The 24,616-nt window shown below is 38.8% G+C and overlaps 1 protein-coding gene and 1 long non-coding RNA gene across 4 annotated transcripts; both read left to right on the top strand.

Annotated features, from left to right (window-relative positions):
* msna (moesin a) lies at nt 1–17,870 on the top strand. Of its 3 annotated transcripts, XR_004899197.1 has the most exons (14): nt 1–329; nt 8,934–9,017; nt 9,677–9,772; nt 9,917–10,191; nt 10,320–10,403; nt 11,348–11,494; nt 11,626–11,722; nt 11,817–11,980; nt 12,364–12,494; nt 12,621–12,781; nt 12,920–13,012; nt 14,409–14,642; nt 15,542–16,684; nt 16,722–17,870. XR_004899197.1 is itself a non-coding variant. In XM_031320055.2 (13 exons), exons 1-13 carry the CDS (start codon nt 318–320, stop codon nt 15,704–15,706), a joined length of 1,743 nt encoding a protein of 580 aa, XP_031175915.1. In that variant the 5' UTR covers nt 1–317; the 3' UTR covers nt 15,707–17,870. The 3 variants fall into 3 exon arrangements, 2 of the variants coding, with proteins under 2 accessions (XP_031175915.1, XP_031175916.1); XM_031320055.2 differs by having other exon boundaries at nt 15,542–17,870; XM_031320056.2 differs by lacking the exons at nt 1–329; nt 9,677–9,772; nt 9,917–10,191 and having other exon boundaries at nt 8,959–9,017; nt 15,542–17,870.
* A 4,444-nt stretch (nt 17,871–22,314) lies between these two features.
* LOC116065028 lies at nt 22,315–23,740 on the top strand. The gene is made up of 2 exons (XR_004108648.2): nt 22,315–22,438; nt 22,584–23,740. It is a non-coding gene; the product is annotated as an uncharacterized LOC116065028 (long non-coding RNA).
* The last annotated feature ends 876 nt before the right edge of the window (nt 23,741–24,616 follow it).

Genomic DNA, 24,616 nt, shown 5'->3' with positions numbered 1-24,616 from the left:
GTCTGGCTGCTGTCCTGTTATCGGTCTGGGTGTGGTCTTGCAGTCAGGGGTACCGTTAGCAGGAAATCAAGCTCCAGTCCATTTCACTTTAAGCCGAAACAAAGAAAATAATATTCTCACCGCGCTTAGGGTTGAAAATAGTTCTTCGTAATCAAGCTAAAAGTCACGTTTGTGTCCTCGAGACGGGAAGGCGTTTGATTGGCGCCGTTGTTCTGATGGGAAAAAAAGTTTTCTGCTGGTCTCGCTAACATAGTCGTCTGATTTAATAACTTTTTTTTTTTTTCTAAAACCTTAACCGGACGTTAAAGAAAGGAAAGATGCCGAAGACGGTAAGAATGAAAACTGCATTTCGTTATCATGTAAAGATGACCGTATTTCTATTGTCTGCATGTCGACCTCTCTCCGGCATCCCTATAAAATTACAAATGGGACTTATAGTTTGAAACTGGTATTTAATATTAACCTTAAAATAGCCTTAATTGCATCTCTGGCACACATTATGGCATTTTAACATCCTTTAAATTACATCCCTTCAGACTCACACTGGGATTGCTGGGGTACTTTCCGTTATGTGTGTGGGTGCGCGTGCGCGCTCCCGCTAGTTTGTTCATTAAAACTAGCGCCTTTAATCAGAAAATTCATTCAGCCATTCGGGTTTAGTACGGCACGTTATTACGTTACTATGAGCTTCTCTCCGCAACTAAAGAGCCTGTAATCACATTTATAGAATCGGCTTTCGGCGGAAGCCGCTGTGTGGCAGGCAGTAGCAAACGAGCTATAGGCCTTCTTTTCAGTCAGGTCTAACAAGGAGGAATTTGAACTGTCATTCAGGCCAGCTGCTGTGCTGCCCAAATCTGGAGCAAATGGAGGCAAACTTAAAACAGGGAGGTGGCATAAGGGGAGGCAGAAGAAGAACTATTATGCCTTATTGTTACTGTTAAGAAAATAGGCCAAAATGTTGCTCTGCGCTGTGATATCAAATGAAGAAGCACCCAAAGCTTCATACATTAGTGCTGGTGTAGCTCTGAACAAAGAGAAGGACGGCCACACACTCACACCCACAGACTTGACTCTTTGTTTTATTCAAACAGCACTAGAATAGGCAAAGCCCAAGGTTTCAGCTCATGCCTTTAACCACCTAGCACAACCAGAAGTGAAAGTGGTGTCTAAAAAAACCCCATCTCTGCTGGCTTTGTCTCAGCATAATGCTTATTGAATTAAGAAGATCGTATACAAACTGAAATCTGTGTGCAGTCCTTCTCATCCACAGTTTGTTAGGAGATGTAATACCCACATGCACTCTCGGATAATAAAAGGAACGTTATGCTACAAAAAGAGGCACACATGACATGGCATGAAACTGATGCTAAGTACCAAGCCATTAATATGTCACAATGTAGACACTGTAAATCATTAAAGCACTATCTTAGTATTTTTTTTTTTCAATGGAGCAGCATCAGATTGTCTTGTGTATTATTATTCTGGGTACATGCTTTAGACTCACAATCTACCCCTTTTTTTTAATAAAATCTATATCATTCTAAGCAATGTGATACAAGGTCATTATGTGTTAGTGTAATTGTAACAAACTTGCATGCATGTATATTTTATCACTGCTGACATATCATTAAACCTGACTTGTAAATCCCCTGCCCTTTCAAATTACAAATAGAAGTACAAATAGTACCAAAGGTTGGAGCTGCTTTCTTCCTGCTGTATTGTTTCTGCTAGTACTCCCTCAATATTCTTTCTAGCTGTCAACCTAAAAAAATGCCATAGCATTCTGGCATTTGAAGTTCATACTTAAAGAGCGTTCACTACCCTCCTCTTCCCGGAAGGAATTCCTCTAATCACGTCAGCGTTTTAGAAAAAACTTTACAGGGCCATTTTGTTTAAGTCAAATTGTGCAATTGTATGAATTTATGAATTAGTTACTAGCATGGAATTGGCACATTGATTCATAAAATGTTGCTTTAAATTTTATGTGCAGAAGAAAAAAACTATTGTGACACATTATTGATCAGAATCATAGGTTAGTATCCTGTTTGTAGTAAATGGAGCTCAACAATATCTGCAGTTAAGGTGGACTTTCATGTGTTCTGTACTGCACCGAAGCTGATAAGAATTAACATTGTTTATATTTTCCACTGCAATTGTTTACTACGCTTTTCATATGTATTTGTAGTTCTTCGCTTAGTGTCTTTGTGCCAAATCTCTTCAGAGGGACGCTGTTAGCCTCAACAACACCAGAGTAGTTGCCTGTAGTATGTGTAGCAGCTACTGAAGTAACAGCTGGGGACCTGAAGGACCTCTAAATAATCTGTTTGGCAGTCACGATCAGTTTACAAGCACACAGACACTGCAAGCTGCAGCTGTGTTGCAGAGACCTTCGCCTGTACATACTAAAAAGAGGAAACTAGTAGTGGACAGAATAGATAGTCAAGAGGAAGCAGCATGAATTCCTCAAAATAAACAGGGACAACAAACGATGACAAAATATTGTTGTGAGATATGCTAGACAATAAGGCTTATATTCATTAATAAGCAGCCTATGATGTGTTTCTAATATTAAACATATAAACTAGGGACCACTAAGAGAAGTTATAGTGCAGCAAAGCCTAAATACATCAGGCTAATATGCTGTCATCCCGTCCCAGGATCAATCATTGCACCTTGTGTGGATTGTGATATCAGTGTTGATGAAGTGGTCTGCTTCCTTTAGTAAAGCTTGCGACGCCATGTGAAGATGCAGTAGACAAGGCGTATGAAAGAAGGAAGCTGGATGCACTGATTCAGCAAATGATCCAAGGCTCACTGTGCTGTGCTTAGTGAAAGTTATTTCCCTGATTTGTAGTCACATCTACAACAAGCCAGCTCAGGGACTAAAATCTGTGGCATAAAAATTGTTTTTTTCCATTAACTGTTTTGGTGGTTTAATTAGTTTTAACTATAACAACTTTGACATTTCACAAAAGCAATAATTATTGAGAAACTCTGCCTTTGCTGGACTCCTCTTGGCAGTGCTTAACGTTTCCCAAGGAAGTCATATTGTGACTCAAGGTTACTCAAGACTTACATCAGTTCCTCTCTGGTTATTTCCTTGCCTGCAGCCTTATAAGGACTTTCACATCACAGTCTAGCTGTTTTCTCCTCCCTGCTCTCTCCTAGCGTGGTCTTCAGATGCCATGCTCCACTTTAGATTGCATTACAGCAGTGCAACAAGTTCAGCACTTGCTGTAGGTCTGTTTTTATTAGTGTCATTTTACATTTTAGTGGTTATTAGTTTTGCATCATCGATGGGTTAGATTGATTTGCTGTGACGTGTTGTGCGGCTTATTTGCTTTTTTTTAACGGAAGCACTCCCAATTTACATAAAATTACGTTTTAAATAGGCCATTTCTTCTCAAGCACTAAAACTAAAATAATGTTCTGTTTGGTTTAATTGCTTAAATCTGACCCCATGTTGTAATAAAAAATATGTATTTTTCCAGTTCACTGACTGTCCTTAACAACAGTGTGCTCTCTTGTTTTCCTACTTGCTGTTTCAACAATAGAACCACTTTAGTGTAAGTACAGCAGACAGACAGTTTTCAAACCAGTTTTTCGTTATTCACAACTGGTGAATAATGTTAATCATATTAACACTTAACCTTTTTATACACAAATACAGAAACCGCCTGTTATTATTATTACACAAAACTTGAGTCTGACTTACCATTTTAGCCTGTTAAGTAGAAATTACGACAGCTGCAGTTTTCTTGTTAGGTGGACCAAACTTTTAACAAGTGTGGCTATGGAGAAATGGTAAATGAAAAGACCCAGCGGTATGCATGCAGGGGATTAAATGAGTGTGTAGTGCACATAGCAGAGAAGATTAACAGTGTGTAGAGGTACTGAGGTGGTGGAAAAACTACAATCAAAACTTCTGGAGTTTTTACACAAATAGCCAGTTCAATATTTTCTATTTGGAGGGTGTGAGAAAATCAAACTTCTGAAAGTAAGTAAGTCTTTGTTGTAATTCATTTATTATTTATAATTTTTATGTAGCATACTAGTTATCCTTGGTTTTTGTCTATTTCTAAAGCTGCTGTTGGAACAAAATAAATCATCTTAACCAGTTTCTGTTTAAATCATCTAATGTTTTTTTAGTGGATATAACCTACCATTACAGACATTAAATATTATTACAATTAGATGTTTCAATGACATGAGAGATGAATACATTATGGTTATTTGGCCCTCATTGTAATGAAAGTGTCTAGTACAACCTTCAAGCCAGACAAGTTCAAACTGTGTACATAATAAAAGAACAGCATAAAGCTAAGCTTTACAGTAAGCATTAGTCCACATAATACTGCAAACACAAGAGCCTGTGGTTTGTATCAGTAGATATCTTGTGTTTATGTGGTAAACGTGTCCTTAATTATTACTACGTGTACACCAAACAAATAGAGCATGAGGCTACTCTACTCAACATACTGTATGTCTGAGTGTTACCAGTGGAAGTCATACTGATTGGGCTGCAGGTATTTTGGCAACTTGTAGGGATTGAACTTTGCTTGAAAATGGAATTAGGTATATGAAAACATGTATAAGGTGGAGAATATAGTAAGACAAGCATTAGCACCTTCATGTTTCGGCATAGCCTTTTTGTTGGTTGTACATATTTTTGTGTATATGGCTGTAACAATATAACACAAGGATTTGAACCCAAAAGCAGACTTGGCAGACAAAAACCAGTAGAGATAAAACAGTCCTTACTTGGTCAGTAGGAGGCTTACAGTTGGCAGTATGATGGCTGGCACAAATGCACGGGTCAAAAGGAAGGCAGTATGTCATCAGAATAAAGGCAGCCCAAACAGAACAAGCGCTTGAAAGCTCAGGCAACATATTCAATTTGGCAAGGAGTAGTAACATCCGATATAAATAACAGGATTAATAATAATGGGGTTATGTGGGACAGGTGTGCAAGCTGGTCGCCATACATAGGTGAGATAATAAGAGTCAATCAGCAGGATGCAGATGAATGGAGAGGATGAAGCATGCTAAACAGCTATTTCGCATATATTTGTTTCTATTTCTGTATTGTTTATTTCTTATTAATGTTAAATGTTTGTGTATGTATGCACCATTCCCCAAGGCAAATTCCACATAGGTGTAACTTACTGTGGCAATAAACCCTTTTCTGATTCTGATTCTGATTCAGCAGGCTCTACCATAATGGCTGTCAGAAAGCCATTTATTATGGTTATAATGACATTTGATTCATTTAAAAAAAGTGGTCGTGGGAAACAGTTCTCAAAGACCCTTTGCCTTTGTGTTTACTGTCCCCTGCTTAGAGAGAAACCTCATCCTCTTCTCCATCCTCCCTCTTCCTGTCGCCAAGTTTGTTCCCCATATCTTTAGGGTTTCTTCAGTGTAATGCTACGACGCACCCAGCACAGGACCACAGGCTAAACTGGATAGCAGACAGGATGAGAACAGATTACCGCAAGAAGAGTACTGTTCTGTTCTGTTTTTACTTAATAAAATTTGAATTGTTTTCTTGTAGCTTAGATACTTTACTGTTAGCTCACTGCAAACTAACTTCTGTAGTGGAGGGTAATATGTGTATATTGGCTTTAGAGGATATAAACATGCTTGTTATTTTGCTCAAGTCTTTTCACATGATTTCCCTTGTATTATTGGCTTCAAGCGATAACATAACAAGGCTGTTATGCTCTGCTTCACACAGACTTGGTCATCACCGTCACATTTTCCCACATTTTCCCACATATTCAGCTTGGCATAAGAACTGTTAACTGTATGCTGATGGGAGTGACACGGTTAAAGTTTAGATTTCAAATACTAACTGTACTCACATTTTACTATAACTTTTCCACCTGACTGGATGGAATCTGACCCCCAATTTCAAATTTTGTTGCCTCTGACATCCGCAGTTTGTCTTTCAGATAGGATGTGAATCAGGTAGTGGTAGATGTCAGTAGCGTGGTTGCTGTGGTTACAAGGGTGGATCCACTGTTAAAGAGATGTGTAGCGTATAAGCTGAACTTGTGTGACTGTTGTGGACAGCATGACTTAAAAGTACGACTCAGATTTAGCAACTGTCATGTAAAGTAGTTACATTTATTATATTTGTCACACGTAGGATGTTCTTTGAATGTACAGCCTGCCAGACGTGTGCTGCTACGCTCAGTTGATGCAAAACATTTTTGAGCGTTTTAAGTTTTTTTTTCTTCGTATCCCAGACTGTATCTGTGGTGTAGCCAGACCTTGCTCCACAGCACTGTGGAGCTAGGTCTGGCAATGCGAGACTAACATTGTTGTTCCCTCTTGCTCCTAAAACCACTTAGCGGTCGGTATCTTCTTTGTTGTCTCGGCTTTGGTTGGAAGGACTGAGGTTGTGAACAGCACACAGAGATAACACTGGTGTAGGAATGTAAGGGTGGTGACTGAATGCTGAGATGTCGAGGGTTCCCAGGGAACATTTTTACTATTAAGTCTTCTTTCTGGAACGTCTATGATTTTTTATATGGGGATGTTAACATATATGTTTGTTTAAAGTACATCTCAGTGAAGAAAAAAAACTATGCTAGACTGTACTTACATCACTGGGCGTGCTCTGGGCTATACTGCTTTAAATCACACTGTTACAGTGTTATATTGGTATTGGAATTGGTCTTTCGAAATGTTTAGCTTCTTAAAAGTTGTTAATAGTGTTGGTGTGATAAAAAACAATGAAGAATAAGTCATGGAAACTTGACTCATGGGCCTGTGAGCGGTATTTTTGAGCATGTGCTAATAATAGTGTGTTAAGTGTTTTTGAATTCTGGCCATGAGAGACACACCCTAACCAGACAGAAAATGTGCGAGCGCGGTTCCTTTTTTTCATGCAGAATTAGCCATTCTGACTCAGGAATTGAAACCCTGCAGGGTGGTCATGAACTGAACTCTTATCTACACACTAATGAAAAAATGCTCATTGAAGTTCATAATTGTCACATTAAAAAGTGGTATGTCTAGATGACTTGAGGCATCTGTGTTGGAGTGTAGGCTCAGGTTGTAGGTTTCACTACAATTCTTTCTGCTGGTGATGACAGGAAGTGACAAGAGGGGCAAGTATCCTGAGCAGTAAATGGGGTCCTGCTGACATGAATGGGAAAGAACGCAACTCTAATCAGCCACGTAGCTGGGAAATAATACGTACCATTGTTGGTCAGGGCAGGCGTGGGCCTCAGCCTGCACAGTTTTGTCCCAATAGACATGTTTGCTGCTGTTTTCGTCATCTTTTAGAGAACAGAGGAAATTAGAAATGCCTACATGGTCAGTTTACTCTGTGCAGAATTAATTTATTCTCTGGGCGACCTCATTGAGGCTCTAAGGTTAAATAAATTCAGTCAACCCATGACATATAATTTTGCAATACACAAACATTCCCATTCTCTTAAATAAGAAGAGCCTCACTGGCTAAATAACCAGCTGTGTTACCTGACGAGGATAAACCTACTTAACAAAGTCTGTTCTTGGTACATTCTGCTACCACAGATAGCTTAGCAGAAAGCTGACAGGTTGCTTGATACATGACAGGATGTAGGCGACTCTCATGAGAGCTCAGTGTTCAGCAGCGGTGCCTCAGTCACCAGAGGATGTGGTTACTTCCTGTAGATAAGTTCTATACTGAGACAGAGCCAGATTGGCACATTTCTGTACACACTGTGGGGCCATGAGACATGATCTTTCATGAATTCTACATACGTATATCAAAAGATGGTGCGGTGATAGTGTGGTTGGCTGATTGTTCACAGTAGGCCTGATCTTACTGTGGAGTTACCTTGTTCTCCAACAGACGCGGCTGGTGGAGTGTGTGCCCTGAGGGTTGTCGGTGCACTTTTGCTGCTTGTGCACAGCCCGGTTTATTCAAAACCTGCCCTAAATTTAAAATCTGATGAACCACTGTATGTAGAATTATATGTCAGTATATAATCTTTTCATTGTTCTTGTGGCATTCTGTTGATTGGAATTTCTAATACTACCACTGGGGGGCAACAGTGAGCAAATTATACATTTAAAGTGCTCATATTATGCTTTTTGGCTTTTTCCCTTTCCGTTATCGTGTTATATATGTTTTTGTGCATGTTATAGGTTTACAAAGTGAAAAAGCCCAAAGTCCACCCCAAAGGGGTTTACCATCTCCAACAGAAAACACTGTTCACAAACTGCTCCAAACAGCTCTATTGTAGTCCAGCCTTTACTTCAGTGACGAACGTGCATCACTTTGTAACACACGTTATAATGCTCGCCTAGGCTAGCTGCTAGCCTGGCACGCCCTCATACTCTGCTTCTGACTGGCTTGTAGTGCTGACCTAGGCACTGTGCATGTGCAACTCCCAACAAAGATGGTACAGAAGTGCAATGCCTCACTCTGTAGCTAAAACAGAGAGCTCAACACACAGGGTGAAAAGAGGAGCAGCAGCAATGTGCAGTACAACAAATATATGGTGTTTTTTGAAAATTAAACCATGTAAATCTATTCTGGTACAACCTCTAAATACAATTATGAATCTGAAAATGAGCATAATATGAGCACTTTAAGTAAAGTTTTTTTTTGTTAATTTTCAAGCATCAAAGGGATTGTCCACTGTACTTTAAGACAGCTTGCTTATGCTGGATGTGTTGAGGCATTAAAAATGGGCTAAATGCTTAAAAGCTAAAACAGAAGGAATAGATTGATCAGTACATTTTGACAGCTCAAAGAGGTAAACAATCAATTTCTTTGAGAGACAAAAGCCAATAATCTCCTGGCCATGCCAAGAATAATAATAAAGCTCTCATTTTGCCACAATGATATATGTGAGATACATTCACTTTATCTAAAATGCGTTCTATGTCAATTTAGAAAATTGCTCATTTGTCCATTGTGCTCTCTTCCTCAGATTAGTGTCAGAGTCACTACAATGGATGCTGAACTGGAGTTCGCCATTCAGCCAAATACAACAGGAAAGCAACTCTTTGACCAGGTATGAAAAACTGATGACCTGTAACCAGTGTTATGTGCTTTCCACAGTAACAGACTTTTGAATCAAACATCATTTGGAAGCACAAGTTATGGATTGTGTTTGTTTTTGTGTGTAATTTGTTTGTGTATTCTTGGGAGTATTTTCAACCCCTAAATTACTGTAAAACAGTACATGATGCTATAAGCAGCATGCTTTATTTTGAAATACAGCTACCATACTAATTACTGCAATAGTTCTATAACTTAGTATTAGGTACATAACAATTGCCATTGTTAATGCAATATATTTTATTTTCCATTGTAAAAACACATTGGATATAATACTGATATATATATATACTGTAGTGCAAGGAACATACACTTTATTTTAAAAACATGAATGGTAATGCAGTCAAATTTATTTATGTTTTTATTTTTGTTACAAGGAGTGAGTGTGTTTTTTGATTCCAACAACACAGCACAACAGAACTGTCTCAGAATCATTAGTATTCGTTTTTTATGTTTGTCAGAGTGTATGAAACAAACATACATTAGCATGACAAACGGCAAATGGCACCTGTTGCCTGTGGCTCACTGTTCATAAACCTGTTATAGAACAGAGTGTGCTGATGTTCTGGTGAGGAGGCACATTAATAATACTTCTGCTTTTATGTTTTTCAGGTTGTTAAGACCATTGGGCTGCGAGAGGTTTGGTACTTTGGACTCCAATACCAGGATACCAAGGGTTTCTCTACATGGCTCAAGCTCAACAAGAAGGTGAGCTCCTCTGTATTTTGCTTCATTACAGTGTCTAATACACTGTTTTGCCTTTCTCTGTCAAAATTGAACTACTCTGTTGAAGTCAAGTCTATTTACAGAAGTATAACCATTAACCCTCACGCGTGTCACGCCTTATTTTAGGTGACAGCCCAGGATGTGAGGAAGGAAAGCCCGCTGCTGTTTAAGTTCCGTGCCAAGTTCTTCCCCGAGGATGTGACTGAGGAGTTAATCCAGGACGCCACACAGCGGCTGTTCTTCCTGCAGGTGAAGGAGGGAATCTTAAATGACGACATCTACTGCCCTCCAGAGACAGCAGTCCTCCTGGCCTCCTACGCAGTGCAGGCCAAGTATGCTGACTACAACAAGGAAGTCCACACACCAGGCTATCTGTCCAGTGAACAGCTGCTCCCTCAGAGGTAACACAGCTTTATATCACCGTTTCAACCTGGCAGTGACTGTCAGATATATGTCACCTTTCAGCCAGCGTGTTTGTACGAGTTTCTCTCTGCATGACTTCTGACACTCGGATGTCTCATGTTCTCAGAGTTCTGGACCAGCACAAACTCAACAAGGAACAGTGGGAGGAGAGGATTCAAGTGTGGCATGAAGAACATAAGAGCATGATGAGGTAACAGCTGAAACAAATGCTATTTCAAGAGAATCTTTTACACTCTTACCCCAAAATACTGACTGAAGTGTGTATATTTGGGAGATTATTGCACCTGACTCTAGCTGACTGGAGTGTCTGTTTAACTATTTCTTAGTCTCCTCCTTAAGCAGGATTTATGCTTCTGTGTTAAATCCATGCCGTAGGTACGTACGTAGCTACATGTAGATACGGACCCTGCGCTGTAGCCTGACGTGCACCTCTCAAAAAATGAAACTACCCGTCGCGGCGACGCAGACCGCAACAACTGTGATTGGTCCACTTGGCTGGCTTGGTAGCGTTGTATTTCCTCCTACTCATTTCCGGGGTCTCCTTTTCAACATGAAATCAAAGAGAAGGTTAACTTTTCCTGCTACAGCTTTCCCACCGTGGGCAGAAAGCACAGGGGAGACACTTTGTTTCTCCGCCCCCAGAGTCGGTACTCGCTCCGAAGGTAGTCCCCATCGCTCTCTCACTCGCTCTACCACAGACCCACCAGCATGCACACATGCTGGGTCTGCTGTTCTCTTAAAGAGATACATTAGAACAACGCAGACACCAGCACACAAGTATAAACTTCAGGCCACTTAACGTAGGCCACGGCGTAAACTCTGCGTAGAGCCCCCGCAGAAGCATAAAGTGATGTCATTTGTCTTAGGAGGTCTCAGTGAACACTGGGTCACACAGTCTAACTCTCATCGCCTTGAGAATGTGAAGCTTGAACTTTTTCTTAATTGTCTGTCTCTTCTCAAGGCTTGTTTTGAGCCGTGTTGCTGTACATTTAACACATCCCCGGGACACGCCTTCTTGAGTTCCTGATTGTAGACTACCCTGTGCTTCTAACTCAAAGAAACATTTCAGGCTTTGGTGCTCCTTAATCACTCTCTCTGAAGCACTAGTTAAAGACAGGTCTTATTTGTCCACAGAGAAGAGTCCATGATGGAGTATCTGAAGATCGCTCAAGATCTGGAGATGTACGGAGTCAACTACTTCAGCATCAAGAATAAGAAAGGAACAGAACTGTGGTTGGGAGTGGACGCTTTGGGGCTCAACATTTATGAACAGAATGACAAGTAAGTGATTCCACAACTATGTGAAATTGCCATAAATGCACTTGTTCAGCATACTTTGTGTTTATCATCATTACTAGTTCCTGTCCAATGTAATAGAGTGGCTGGCTGAGTTTTTGCATTGTCTTCAACAGAATGACGCCCAAAATTGGATTTCCTTGGAGTGAAATCAGGAACATTTCCTTCAACGACAAGAAGTTTGTCATTAAACCAATCGACAAGAAAGCACCTGTATGTTAACCCTTAATAACAGACGTGTTAACAATTGATAAATCATCTGCCTATGTATCACTCCTAATACAAATCCCTCATATCGCTGTTTTAGGACTTTGTATTCTATGCTCCGAGACTGCGCATCAACAAGCGCATTCTGGCTCTTTGCATGGGCAACCATGAGCTGTATATGCGCCGCAGAAAACCGGACACCATAGAAGTGCAGCAGATGAAGGCTCAGGCTCGGGAAGAGAAGAATCACAAGAAGATGGAGAGGTAAGAGTCACAAGCTGTTGTCAGAGAAACTACACTGCTGTATGTGACTCCTGATGTTTGAAACCATTTAGTAAATTCAAGGAAATAGCCCAGTACTGTAAATGTACCAAACATGTAATAACCAGTTTGTTATTGACCAATATGACCTGGTTTAAAAACATCATGCAACAAGAGGGTCAGGTTTGTTCTTTGTGACAACGATTATGGAAATTTGAATTATACCCTGCATTGTGCGTGTTGGCTGTGTGACTGCAGGGAAGTGTAAACTAGTATATTATAAATACCCTGTGTATAATATGGTGATCATCTGCTCGAAAGATCCTCCTGATTACTGTATAATCCATTACATCTTGTATCTTGTGTACGGTTTCTGTTTCAATCAGAGCTCTGCTGGAGAACGAAAAGAGGAAAAGAGAAGTTGCAGAAAAAGAAAAGGAAAAGATTGAGAAGGAAAAGGAGGAATTGATGGATAGATTAAAGCAGATCGAGGAGCAGACGAAAAAAGCCCAACAAGGTGTGTGACCCGTCGATATTCAAGACTTGCTTGTCGTTGTGCTGTAATGAATAGTGACAGTGTTTTTTTTCTCATGTGGCGCTGACCTTTAGTGCTTCTCTGTGTGTGTGATGTGTGTCTGCACAGAGTTGGAGGAGCAAACACAGAGGGCTCTGGAGTTGGAGCTGGAGAGGAAGTCCGCTATGGAGGAGGCTGAACGTCTGGAGAATGAGCTGAAGGGTGCTGAGGACGCCAAGGTGGCACTGCTGCAACAGTCACAGAGCCAGATGAAGAACCAAGAACACCTGGTCAGTTATCAAAAACTATTTGTCTAACAATATGCATTCAAACTAGAAAAAATTTAAGGCTTTGATGGCTGAAAAAATGTGTGTTCTGATGCTTCAAATATCAATATCAAGAAAATCTAAAAGAAAATGTCCTTTTAGGCGACAGAGTTGGCTGATCTGACTTCGAAGATTTCCCTCCTGGAGGATGCCAAGAAAAAGAAGGAAGATGAGGCCATGCAGTGGCAACAGAAGGTATATCTGAGTTACTACTTTTTTTATAGTAACCCAATAGTCTTCTTCCTTTGATCGCAGTGATAGTTATAGTTAGTGGAAATTAAAGGAGAATATTGTATACTTTACAGTACTTTAGAACTGATGACATGAAAATAAAGTGTTTGTTTGACTCTGAAAAGTCTTTTTACATATGCAAATAACTTGCATCCATAGCAGCGTTAATAGGTAGTTACATACACAGTTACACAGCTACATTTCTTCTTCGTCTTCCCCCTCTTTTAGTTGAAAAAAACTATAATGATTCATTACAGCCATCATGTGGTGAGAAGTAAGACAGACAGGCAGCCAGGTCACTCCGGGTCAATCTCTGTTCTTTAGTTCACATTTAGTGTTCACCAAGGGGTACAGTAATTACTGCATTGCTGCACTCAATATTTTGTGGTTAGGAAGTCATGGGACAACATAAATACAAGTTATGGCACCTGTGTTGTGTGATAGTCTATGTTAGCATTCAAAATGAGCTGAGTGTGGACATGGCAGGAATGATATTCTGCTGATCATGTTGTCCCTCCCTTGTGACACAGTGAGGACAGACATTCCTGAGGTCTTGTTTTTGTGTTTCTGGGGGAGGGGTGAAAGCTCACAGCTCGCCTCATGTCTTTTTTGGTAAAAACCATGTGCCAACCCAGCCCCTTCATTTTTTTGGGCAGTGTGACTCATGCTGACTATGGTGGTGACGGCTGTCCTTGTGTGGAGGAAATCCTGTTGCACCGTTACGATGTTCCGTCTGCTGTGCTAAGTGGTGGTTTCCATGGTGTGCATATTTGGCAAACAGTTTTGTTTCAGTTGAAATTCCAGTCTTACTCATAATTGGCTCTTAGCACCCTCATACCACAAGCACTCTGGTCAGTTACAGTATGTTTTTACTTTCTCAGTAGTACATTTTTGTTCAGTTTTTTTTGTAGCACAAGTTGTCCTCTGATACCATGCGGCTGAAGTGGATTATTAATGTCTTAAATTCATTTTTAGTGTCCAAAATTATAGAAACTATGTTGCACATCCAGCATGGTAGAGCTGAAATGAATAGTCAATTCATTTTCTGTTGATGCATCAGTCACAGACTTTTCCTCTAGCACCACCTTGAGGTTGATATGTTTGGCTTTTAGAGAAATGTCTCAACAACCATGGGATGGATTGTCATGTAATTTGGTGCGACTTTCATGTTACGCTGGATGAATGTGTTGTTTGGCCAGTGTAAAAACAGTACTACTTTATAAAAAATAAAAAATAAACTGCTGTTGTCAGTTGTTTTGGACACTAACTACATTTCCATCCATTAAGTCTCTGTTGAAATTGTAGCGAGCCCTCTACATATATCGCACAATCACCTCATTGGCGCTCTCTGTTCCCTCAGGCCACCACGGTGCAGGAGGACCTGGAGAAGACCAAAGAAGAGCTCAAAAACAAAGTGATGGCAGCTCACATCCAAGAGCCACTCAATGCAGAGAACGAGCAGGATGATGAGAATGACGAGAGCAACGCTGAGGCCAGTGCAGAGTTCACAGATGCCGCCACGTACAAGGACCGCAGTGAAGAGGAGCGCATGACCGAGGCTGAGAAGAACGAGCGTTTGCAGAAACATCTACTCGTAAGTCTTCGCTCATATCTCATATATATAAGTCAAGTTTGATCTGTCATTACATTATTGGATCAAAAGATCAAAAGGCTAATTGTAGAATTTTGATCTTATAAGACTCACATGCGCAAGTGGCTTTTAATAAAAAAAATTTAAACTAGAATAAAATTATGTGTTGAAGTAAATCAAACTGCAAAAGAAAAAAAATGGCATGTGGGTCTCATTACTGCTTTCCTTCCTTCAGTATGTCAGTTTACAGCTTTAGTGTTGCAGTGCAAGTAATATATAAAATTCCCCCGGAAATTAGGGACATTTGCACTTCTCATGAAGTAGACTATTAAGATGAATCTATCATCTGTTGTTGATTTCTCTTTAATAAATCAATTTTAAAGATACTGCTACAGTCAAGAACATAAATACAGAATAGCTATATTACAATAAAAAGTATGTAAAAAGACACTTTAACAAAATAACAAATATGTACAATATGTAAAGGGTAAGAAGGAAGGCTGTACGGTTTAGTACGGGGTGTGCAAAATATTGATCAGGGTATATATAAAATGTACAATGGTCAGGGGTAATAGTCCAGGATGTGTGTTAATGTAACATGTGGTGACTGTGGGTGGGGGGTCAGAGTCCCAGGCCTTGTTGATGAGGCACACTGCAGTCGGGAAGAAACTGTTCTTGTGGCGTGAGGTTTTGGTCCTGATAGGCTGCATCCTCCTGCCAGATAGGAAGGTTTCAGAAAGTTTGTGTCCAGGGTGGGAGGGATCGGCCACAATCTTTCCTGCCCGCCTCAGGGTCCTGGAGGGATGGCAGATTGCAGCCAATCACCTTCTCAGCAAAGCAATGATGCCCATGATAACACACTGCTGTGAGATGCATTAATACTGTGGTGACTGTATTTCCAGGCTTTAAGCTCAGAGTTGGCCAACGCTCGGGACGAGAGCAAGAAAACAGTGAATGACATCATCCATGCAGAGAACATGCGAGCAGGACGAGACAAGTACAAGACCCTCAGACAGATCCGGTCAGGAAACACCAAACAGCGCATTGACGAGTTTGAGTGCATGTGATGTCTGCATGCACCAATGCAAAAGCCCGCACAGCTGGGCCTTTCTGCCTGGACTGCAGTCCTGCCTCACACAAGCTGTTTCCTCTGTACCCAAATAAATCAGATCCACATTGTGACATGGTTGCACAAGCACAGCATAATTTACAAATATGGATCTGGGAACCTCCATTTGTTATCATTCCTAACTTTGAATTTAGGCAAGTCACTGGTTGAAAAGGGACATACTGTATTTTATTAGTACATTCCTCACAAGGGGTTCATGTAGCATATTAGTAACGGGCTCATGCCTCATTTCATGACACATTGAGTAAGCATTTTTAATTTCTTTATATATTTCTGTCACGTTTTTGTATCATGATTTCAAAATAAAAGGCTCGGAGACCAATCCAAATCAAATTCAGATTGAAAACTGTGCCTGTAGATATATTTCTGCTGTACGCATGCAACGGTTCTTTGAAGCAAGCTGGATTTTTCAAACAGTAATATTTCTCCCATGATCTGCTGCCCGTAGTTAAAAAACCAAACGCACTGTAATCTGTCTATGTGGAGCATTAATTTAGCAGTATTATTTTTTGGTAAATTTACTTTAAATTGACTTATCATTTGAGTGTATTCTGAATCTGCCTACTGTTACAAATCAGTATTTACACCCCACTCACAAGGTGATATTAAAGATCAATTTCATTTAAGTATTTTGTCTGTTTTTATATTTCTGAACACCTTCGAGTCGGTGCAACTGCAAGGCTTTTGTGTAAATGTTGCTGTTATTCAGTGTCATCATGTATTCGATTCAGTATTCACTTTATTAAACTGATAAGACATTTGAAGTTGATTTTACTGTACCTTAAAGAGTTTTACCCTAGTTTTGTACCTCTGCTTTATTTTTAAATTCTGCTCAACAGTTTGTTTGATAATCAAAATAAAAAATGTTTTGCATATAGCCAGTACAGCATTAGGAATTACACTGTAGTTGTCACACGTCAGGTTGGCTTTTCTTGGTGGACAAATGCCAATAGAATCATCTGGAAGGATAAAAAGTATAGTTTAATCTAACATGCTCGGCCATGTGTTTTCTTCACAGATGAGAACTTTCTTTCCACAACATCTTCATAGAATTTGATGCATAGAATAAAATAATTTCATTAAACATGCACTGGAAATAGTAGCTTTGCAAAATGAGTCAAGACAGACTTATTACTGTCCAAGGTGGGCACTATTTCCAATGCATGCATTTTTTGATATACTGTATGTATTTAATTACATTTGTGTATTTTGTAATTTGGATTTTTCAGAAGTGATAGAATCATGTATGGTGGAAAACAGACACCACTGAGGATATTTTTGTATTATAAAATCTAGAAGTACTTGTCAGTGGTAACAGTTTGTGATTAGCAAGAACAGCACTTTGAAAACAGTATTTTGTTGTAAACTAATTGAACAGCTCACTGCTGTGATAGAACGCTGATGGAACAAGCAACACCCCAAAGCCTGTGATAGGACCAATGAAAAGCCAGATGCTACAGGAAAATCTGTTCATGGTATGTTAACGGCAGGCAAAAATTCCATGCATAAAGGTTTTAAATATGGCCAAAACATTTTGCAGAAAAATGAACATAACATCCTTGTGCCATTGTTCCAGATTACATTTTGCCATTTGGACACGTGAAGGGTTTTATTAGTTCTTGGATATTTAGAAATGAGTGTTTCAAAGATGTATTTACGCTATTTTGCAAGTAAAGGTATTTTAGATTTTTTGAAATTTGATTTTGATTTCTCTTATTGAATGAGCGTTTGTCATTTGTACCAAGATGCATTGTGATATACAGTAGTCTTGCCCATTGCTGCGTATAGTTGTTGTATCTACCATGAAATGTAAAAATGCGGTCATTGCTATTTTGGATAACTTTCCATGCCTTTGACAATAACTTGTATAATGCTGCACTGTATGTTCTACCTGAAGCGTCATGTATTGACAGCCTTCTTTTAACAATCAAGTGTATTTTGAACCCAAGTCATAATGTGTGCTACTCAATATTTTGTCTTGAATCAAAAAGGGCTGAAACATAATATTGTAAATTGACAGACAGTGCCTTGCCCAGGTTTTTCATCAGATCTTGCTGCTTCAAGTCTTCTTTTCAGCAATGAATAAAAGTCAAATTAAACTGTATTTTTATTACCAGACTATTCTATTTCAACTGCTGTTGCTACCATTTCTAAAGTATAAACCTGGTTTATTTGTCGTGTCTCATAAGCACCCTTATACTCCGTGGATCTTTAAGTTTATCATGACATACATGTAATATTTTACTATGTTTATATTAACGCTATATTATCATCAGATCCACCTTTGGCCTTCCAAGTTCCCATTACAGCAGCTGATGGGATTCTAGTTGCAGTCTTGCAATGAGCCACATGATGGCAGTTTACCCTCAACTGCAGTCGTCAGTGAGGGTGACATGGCAACGATTTGAAAGTGATTCTTTTTATTCACATCAATGAACATTTGGTTGATGATAACTTGATTGTCATAAATATAAATGTCATGTCAATTGATAGTGAACTTATCTGTACAAAGATTTAAAGAAATGAGGTTAATTTTCCTCCAGTTTAGCAAGTTTTTTCAGAATAGAATTTCAAAACTAGCACGATCGTCAGATAAGAAAACATGGCTGTACAGGACATCCGGACCACAACCATCCAGACCCTCAATACATAATTATTTTAAAATGCTAAAATATTATGCACTAAAATATCTCCCAGAGTTGTTTTTCCCACTTGGCAAATTGCATTTTTGAAATACCACTTGGAGCATTCAGGTCTAGACCCAAAAATGTAATATATATTAAACTCAGGACTGACAGGCAAGCAAATAAGAAACTCTCTGTTTGTTTTGCGATTTAAAACCCATGTATCTGTGAGCAGCCATCATTTTGTCATTATTTTATTAAATGAAAAAGAAGTGAAACTAATTATTTCTGCTGTATGTGGGCAGCACATGACACAATTCAATTATTCATGGTAGCTTCATTACTTTCTACATTTCACTACATATATTAAGGTAGTCATAAGAATTTTCTGCTTTTTTGCAAGAGGAAATTCAGTTAATTCTTGTCGAACGACTTGATGAAAATCAACCATCGCTTTCTCAACACCGAAGGGCGGTGGTGCTTTTTTCATCTTCCACTTCCCCATTATTTGTGGTATTAGTGGCCTGAAAAGGGTGTTGAAATGGTTCACACTCTGAACTGCCACTTAGAGATAAGCTGCGACAAGTCTTACTGTCTGATCAAAACTCACAGTATCTTTCCACATACAATGACTCAGGATCTCTGTAAAAAGCTTTCCTCGGTTCGTCCTTCAGGTTGTGAGCTGGGAACTCTTCAAGTCCTTTGCTATAATACCGTATTCTCAAATTGCCAAATATATTGTTCTGAATGTTATCAAACCAGGGTTTTGCCTAATGACTGGAATACTTAATCCTTACACACCACTGGTGACTCACAAGTTCACAGGATTGTACAGTTTGGGAGGTAACAGAAATTATTTTTAAAAGGGCAGATATCGCTAAAAGCCATTTTGTTTGAAAGTTTCAGGCTTACAAATGATCAGTATTTAACATTAAAATGTTTGATAAAACTATCAAGTGGGTCATAGGCAGCATCTGGGAACTTATAGCCAATCTGTCAATGTAAACATTTCCACTGCCCTCTGCACATTTAAATCATGTATCATGCCAAAAACACAACATAATCTGCTTAGTGTTCATGTTTAGCTACATTTATTGTTGCACCATGACCGAGACCCAGGTGGGGACTGATGGCCTCTGGGCAATGAGAAAGTGTTCAGTGGTATATACACAGATTATATACACAGGTTGGAAACTAGTAACTCTTGTCTCTGGAGTGAAACTTTCCACACAGCACAATGCGTTGGAGAACTTCAATGTTTTATGATTATTGCTTTTCTGTTTTTTTGGAGCAAATGTATTGAACACATTATTCTTAAAATCAGACTGTCATAAAGGAAAATTAACAGTATTTATATGAACAAATTATTTCTTTAGTGGTGATAAGTAGCCTAATGTTTAAAATGTGTTATGATTCTTTGCATGTTTAACTTAACTTAACTAAAGCATGTTAACACAACTTGACCTGTTAAGTTTCACCTTGTGTAAAAACTTAAACGGTTTAAGGCAACAGGTTTCCACGCAAATTTCTAGTAAAGTCAACTAATTCAGGATAACAGTGTAGATTTTTACTGAATAATAGTTAACAGCTTTAACATGTTGTATATGGACTGTGAAATGTTAAAGCAAACATAGTGCTGCAGTGCAGCATTAGAAAAACTGAAAGTTATTTAACAAAATATCTTCCATATAACCCACTGATATATCCTCTTAAAATGGTACAGCATTTTTGCAGCATAATCTACAATACAATACTATACAATACTATACTATACTACAGTATATTATCAGGGCCTAAAGTTAACTTTTTTGGCCACCAGCCACACCAGCCAATTATTTTTTTTGCCTCATAAAGGTGAAATACAGGAAATGCACGAGCATCGTTCTTGAACTTGTTAAGAATACACGTTTAAGTGCTGTCAAGTTATCAAAGAAATATAATAGAGAATAGTTAGTTAGTTAGAATATTTTACTCTCTTTTCCTTTTCTTTGAATCATCCTCATCTTTTTGTTGGTTGCTTGTTTCGGCCCAGTAATGTGCCGCTACATTTTTCATTTTAAATCCAAGGAAATGGCAGACTTGGTGGAAATGTGAAAGGACAACAGTGGCAAAAAACAACTGATGAATCACTCAATTCTCATTGGCTACTCGCCAACTTGGCAGGTAGATTGACATTTTCACCCGCCAAGGGCAAAATTTAACCTCATTCATCTGTATACTACACTATACTATACTACACTATACTATACAACACTATACTATACTATACTATACTATACCATACTATATTATACTATACCATACCATACTATATAATACTATATAATACTATACTATATAATACTATACTATACTATACCATACTATACCATACCATATCATACTATACTATACTACACTACCAGTATACTATACCATACTATACTATACGATACTATACTATAGCCTACACCTTCCAGGTGTATTTACTTCCCTTTACAGATGTAGATGGTATGTACTGTGTGCTGCTGCTATGCTACTATCTGCATTGTAGACCTTAACATTTAGTGAAAGTGGTTCACATACAGAGCTGTACTGTATTGTCCCTGATTGGCTGATAATTTAGGCATTTGGACAAAAATCATTATACATTTTGGTCATAGGAGCTTCTAAAGTGCATGATGTTAAACATCGATGTGATGAGGTGGAGAGTGATGCTGCATCACAGTTGCTTCCCATATGGCACTCAGCATCACAACTGTGGTGGGAGTTGTAATCCAAGATCAAATTTAGGCCTCCCCCCCTACTTCTCCAAACTATCTGGGGTCACCACAGCCAGCCTTTCTCTTCCCTGTATTCCCTGTGGCCTAGATGTTTCCTCCCCTGCATGCTGCAGCAAAGAGATTGGTGGAACATTTGTATTAGCCTGGTACACACAGGTACAGTACATTGACTCAGCTAAGCATCCACCAGAACAACAGTCCACTTTGTAGTCCACTCTGAACAGTGAGTATACAATATATTCAAAGTTTAGTCACTTTGTGTGCGCAGTTGTGGCTGCAGAGGGAAGTCCAGTGAGTGATTCGTAGTGCATTAGTCCAAAGTAACATGAGGAAGTTACACAGCTCTGTGCAGAGTACATTCTGGTCTTTGCAAAAAAAATAGTTTGGCAATAAAAAGTGTGAGGTGTTACTTGGACGTTTAGGAGTCCAGACTTTATGAAATCATTGCATGGACTGTGTGCTGGGTGGGCTGGTTACGTAGACTGACAGGAAGTTGTTGGGTGCTCTTTGTCAAAGTAAAGCAATGTCTTATACCACGGGAAGGCATTTGGAGCAGGTGGTACTCCTTTTTTTTCCCCTGATCCTTGTAGTGTTCTTGCACGGGGGGATCAACTGATCAGACCACCAATCAGCAGTGTAGACTAAACGTTGACGCTTGTGCTTGAAGCAGGAAGGAGCAGATGATGGCCAGTGACGCATGAAGAGACATGGTCCAAAATTAAAGAAAAATACAACTGACATTACCATTAATGGAGATACTGTATCAAAATTGTATGATACAGAATAATAAAACAGACCATACCCCTAATTTGAGTTTATACTAAATTTTTAACACTATTCTTAAGTTTAACCTTGCCATAAAATACCATCCATACTCTACACTATCTGATCTGTAATTGTCATTAATTAAATCTCACAAGGGATTCCTTGATTTTGAATATTAAAAACCTATATATGTACATACAGTTCCATACGCACGTTCTGAGCACAATAGTAAGAACACATGCAACTGTTGAATATGCCTCAGCAAACCATTATCTCTAAAGCTGTGAGCCACCAAAGCCTTCAACATCATTTCACAACCATGACATGTTGACACTTTATTTCCACATATTTCCTGAGAGCTAGCTTTGCAGTTATCTTCCTTGTTTTGACTTCCTCTTTGCAGCTTCAAAGCTCAATGGTCAAACGAATTGTCTTGTGCACAGTGTCATCATTGTGAGAGAAAGGGGAGCGTTGCAATCGGGCTCGTCTGCTTCAACTTCAACAGAACTGATCACTCAGGTAACAGATTGGGAACAACTTTCTAAAATGTTGTGTATACCAAAGACAACATCTTAATGAAAAATGGGAAATGTGTGCATGTTTTTTATTTCTTTGATAATGTTTGGTTGGACCGCTACCAGTGTCTTGTTCATTTATTCCACAGAGCCATCTTTAATGTTGTGAGATCAGGCCCCCCACTTAGTGTATTTGACAAGCTGAGTTGGACACTCTGTATCACCGAGTGTCAGTTTGTCAAATACCCCAAGTGAGGTGTCACTTGTCTACAAATATAACCCATCCTGGGTTACTCCACAGACTGACCAGCCTGCTCCACAGGGTAATCTACCCATAGAAATAACATTTTATTTTATTGTCATTTCTATGATTCTACCACACAAAGGAAACTGACAACACCACGGCAACGGGCTCGGAACCCTTTTCTTGTGAAACTTTTGAGTATATAGAAAAGGAACGAGGTTTAATGTGGTTAAAGTGGTAATAGTAGAGACAAATGCTTAGTTGTTGTATTATCTGTTTAACTGTCACACTTCAATTATTGTCATACAAATTATCATTTTAATGAACAGAAAGATTCATGTTATCCCATGAGAGTCCAAATAAGTGTAATTAATGAAACAGCAAAGGCTTGATAGAGATGTTTGAATAATACAGGTATGTTAATAGATTTAATTGGCCAAAAAAGCCAACCCCAATTTAGTTTTTCAGTCTCTTTATTTCTAGGCTTATAGAACTGTCACTACTCATCTCAGCCAAATATATAACGCAACATATTGTTATTGTCAGGCCAGGTAAAGCTGCTCTGAAATTCCATCATTTTTTGAAGATGTTTTGAAGCAATTTGCTTCCAGAGGGATACAGAGGTTATAAAAAATGTTGGTTAATAAGGTTATGAACATTTTAGAATTTTTAATGAAAAATGTTGAGAACAACCTAAATGTGAGGTCTGAGTTTGATAATGATCTGTTGCCAGATATGAAAACATTAAAATGGACGCCAAATGTATCTTATCATATTGGATTTACACACGTCTTGTGTAAGAGCAAATCCTACTGGAGAAAATTATCGGTTTCTACAAGACTGAAGGGATGACCAACCTCTTATGAGACTGCACATCTGTTTAGGTATTGGCCTCATTTTTCCCATTTATTTTAATAAATTGTTTTATTTATACTTAACGGAAGTGTTCTTTCCCTGCCAACATGCAGAAACATGACTTTTCAATTTCACTTGTGAAAATCAGACTTTGACTTGGGCGACATGCAGAGGGGAAGATAATAGCCCAATAAAATATACAATGCCTAATGTGTCCTCTGAATCTTTTGAGGGGAATTTATGTGTGATAACACGATCTGCCAAAATGCATCAACCGTGTATAATAAAGATGAATGAGGTGCAATTTTTACAGGCCGATCTGTGATCTCTCAAGGGTTTTACTTATGTTCTAAAACTGCTGGAATTGCTGCAGAAAGTTATCATCCAACTGACGACACTTATCGGTCCACTTTGCATTTCCTGTTCCTGTGAGGAAGTGCTGCATTGCCTGTATGTGTAAGAATAAATGTCTATGCCTACGATCTCTGTTTCTAACTCCCAGTGAGGCCTCGTTGTCATAAAGGTAAAAGCACTAAATAGAGTGGTGGAAGAAGTATTTAGATCCTTTACTTAAGTAAAAGTACTAATACCACACTGTAGACATACTATGTTACAAGTAAAAGTCCTGCATTGAAAATGTTACTTAAGTAAAAGTATGTAAGTATCATCAGGAAAATGTACTACGGTTACTTCATCATACATCGTCGCTAGCTGGCTGCTACATCACCAGAGGCAGTAAGTATTGATCATAAACTTCCAAGATGCCATCTGCAAGTGTGTGTATATGTTGATTGCGTTGGTTTTGACAACAGTGTCATATGCATGTATATATTTTATAGTTCTTTTATGTTCACTTTGGTGGTGGTGGTGCCGATGCAGATGTTTTTATCTGTAGTAGTACACTTAGTTCTGTTTGCAATAAATATTTTTATACACACTACATGGTGTGTTGTATATATGTTTCAGCTGTCACATTTTGAATGTCATTGATGTTCAGAAACACTTTCTTTGTTAACAAAAATCTGTCTTTATTGCCCAATAAAGTAAACATAACAGGCAAAAACATTATATAAAAATATATTA

The sequence above is a fragment of the Sander lucioperca genome, chromosome 13 (genome assembly GCF_008315115.2).
Source record: "Sander lucioperca isolate FBNREF2018 chromosome 13, SLUC_FBN_1.2, whole genome shotgun sequence".
In the NCBI taxonomy this organism is placed as follows: domain Eukaryota; kingdom Metazoa; phylum Chordata; class Actinopteri; order Perciformes; family Percidae; genus Sander; species Sander lucioperca.
Note: the sequence above shows the minus strand (reverse complement) of the source record. Positions and strands in the feature narration are given on the sequence as shown.

Coding starts and splice junctions, on each gene's coding strand:
- msna (XM_031320055.2), top strand. Junction 10,404..11,347: donor GAACATAAGAGCATGATGAG/GTAACAGCTGAA, acceptor ATTTGTCCACAG/AGAAGAGTCCATGATGGAGT. Junction 11,495..11,625: donor ATTTATGAACAGAATGACAA/GTAAGTGATTCC, acceptor TGTCTTCAACAG/AATGACGCCCAAAATTGGAT.